At 54.2% G+C, this 2434-nt stretch overlaps 1 protein-coding gene across 2 annotated transcripts in view; it reads right to left on the bottom strand.

Moving 5' to 3' along the window:
* The window catches only part of UBE2L3 (ubiquitin conjugating enzyme E2 L3), a 48420-nt gene extending 46215 nt beyond the window's left edge, over nt 1–2205 (bottom strand). Inside the window, exon 1 of one of the 2 annotated variants that reach the window (XM_011355942.2) lies at nt 2105–2205. In XM_011355942.2, coding sequence (XP_011354244.1) covers nt 2105–2131 — 27 coding nt within the window. In that variant the 5' untranslated portion in view covers nt 2132–2205. The remainder of the gene's footprint in view (nt 1–2104) is intronic. The other variant, XM_023528295.1, reaches the window with a different exon arrangement.
* Between the last annotated feature and the right edge of the window lie 229 nt (nt 2206–2434).

Genomic DNA, 2434 nt, shown 5'->3' with positions numbered 1-2434 from the left:
CCTGCCCTTGAAGAAGTCAGAACCTGGTAGGAAAGACAAGTCTAACACAAATCAGATTGAGACAAGTACTCATAGGAAAAAGAAAAACATAAAGAAAGTGCTCTAATCACACAAAGGAAGAAAACAACTCATTCTGAAGGGGGATGGGAGAAAGCCTCACACAGTAGCTGGCACTGGAGTTGAACCTGGGACTGCCCTGAAAAGGAGAGGAGAGAAGGCAGCCTTTCTCAGGTAGAGCAAACAGCATGTGCAAAGAAAGACCACATAGCAAGTAAGAGCAGGGAGCTTTGGAGTCAGACCCAAAAAGATCATAGCTCTCTCTCCCTAGCTAAGAAAACTTGGGCAAGCCAACGAATCTCCCTCCATTCCATTTTCTCATGTACAAAATGAGAATAATAATGTCTACTTCACAGGGATTAAACATGATCATGAATGTGAAGTACAGAGCTGCACCGAGTAAAAGCTGGGGGGAAAAAAGGTAGCTACTGTGATCAGGTGCGAGAGAAACCAAGAGGCAGGAAGGATGGCTGAACCGATTACTTTCAGCCAACCTAAGAAGGGTCTTACATTCTAAGTAAGAAGATAGGATTAACTACTGAGGACAATAAAACCACAGAGGTTTTCAATAGGAGTGAAAGGATTAAACATTTGCTTTAGAAAAAGAATTCTGGTGTCCCAGAAGGGGAATCAGAGAAAAGCACTTGGGAGGGCACCTGAAAGATAAGGATAAGAATTCAAGTAATTTCAGTAAGATTAGGAAGGAAGGCACACTCTCAAACAAATCTAACGTAAAATTCACAAGGCTTAATGAGTGACGACTTTTGGGGAGTAGAGTAGGGAAGTCGGTGAATAACAGTCCTCTCATCTGGATGACTGGGTGGTGTCACTGACAAAGAGATGAGAAGTCTGGAGTCTGCCGACTGTTCTTTCGTGCCCACTTCCAATGCAGTTTTATGAAGTTACATGTCGTCTCCAGCCCTTAAGTGAACAAAAGAAAGGAAACGTTCCCAGGAAGAAAGGGCCCAGAGATTGTGACTCCAAGTTCAATGGCCTGTCCTACTAAGCACTGCTCTGCCAGTGAGGAACCCCAGCTCTTTATCTCCCCTCAGGAAACCAACTCCTGGACCTTTTTTTATTTCCGGCCCTGTGTAGCCCGGCAGCCGCCAGCCGACTCACAAACGTAGGCGAGGTCGGCTCTCGAGGACGCAAGGAAACACTCGCGAAAGAATTAAGCCAGTTTAGCATCTGTGTTCCTCACCAAAGGAGCCAATTAACACGAAGGCACCTCGGTGCATTAAAGATACAAAGTACCAAGTAATTTTTATAAACTTTGGCTGGTTTTGACTCGACTGACTGAAACCAACCCCCAACCCCTCAAAAATGGCACTTTGCTTCATCAGGGAAAAGAAATCGGGATGACTAAGTGGTGGGTAGAAAAGAAGATGGAGAAGGAGAACCGCGCCGCGATCCGGCCGACCCCACGCCTTCCTGGAGTTGAAACTTGCCCGCTGTGTGACTCTGCAGTCATAAGGCGACAGTTTGCTACGACCCAACGCAATTTCAAACGACCCATCAAAAACTGACCTAACTTCCGTCGTCCGGCCTCCTCCTTCCTTCCCCAGCCTAAGCCTCCCAAGCCTCCCGAGCTGCGGCGGGGCGGAGCGGGACTCCGAGCCCGGCGCGCTGCGGCCCAGGGCGGGGCGGCTCCGCGGCGCGGGCTCCCGGCCGGGGCTCCAGCGCTCGGGCCTTCCCCACGGGCGCCTGATTTGGGGCCTCCTGGCTGGGCTCCCACAGCAACGCCGCCTCAGGTCTGGGAGGCGGCCGCCGCGAGGAGAGGGACTCCGCCGGGCTCTGGGCGGAATGGACGCCCGGGGCCGCCCTGAGGAGCCGGCGGCGGCTACCAGCGCGGCCCGAAGCTCCCGCCCAGGCTGAGGCCTAGGCGGCCCCGTTAGCTCTCTCAGCCCGCGCACGGACCGGGGTGGCGGCGGGGCCACACAGGGTGGGAGGCCAGGTGGCGGCACCCCAAGGAGCCCCGACCCGCCGCTGGGGCCCCGGGCCCAGGACGCCGCCCACCGCCCGGCCGGCGCCGGAGAATGGCTTTTACCTTCATCAGCCTCCTGCTGGCCGCCATCTTGAATCTGGTGCTGCTGCTTTCCCAGTGTGCATCGCGGCGGGCCAGGCGGCTGAACCCCCGCACTTCCTGGAGCGGGGGAGGGGCAGGCGGGGCGCACCGGACGTGCAAAGCGCCTACTGTGTGCGGGCCACAGTGCTAGCGAGGCCTGGATGAATGCAGCAGGCGGAGATCCTGCCTTTTCGGGCTGTCTAATCCGATGGCCATTACAGACTGTGCCTGGCACATAGTAGGTACACAATAAATATTGGTTACATAAGATTGTTGAATAACCAAGATTATTTCAGGCACTTCTAAGTGCTG

This window comes from Pteropus vampyrus, unplaced genomic scaffold, assembly GCF_000151845.1.
Source record: "Pteropus vampyrus isolate Shadow unplaced genomic scaffold, Pvam_2.0 Scaffold23, whole genome shotgun sequence".
Taxonomy (NCBI): Eukaryota; Metazoa; Chordata; class Mammalia; order Chiroptera; family Pteropodidae; genus Pteropus; species Pteropus vampyrus.
This window is presented reverse-complemented; position numbering and strand designations above follow the sequence as displayed.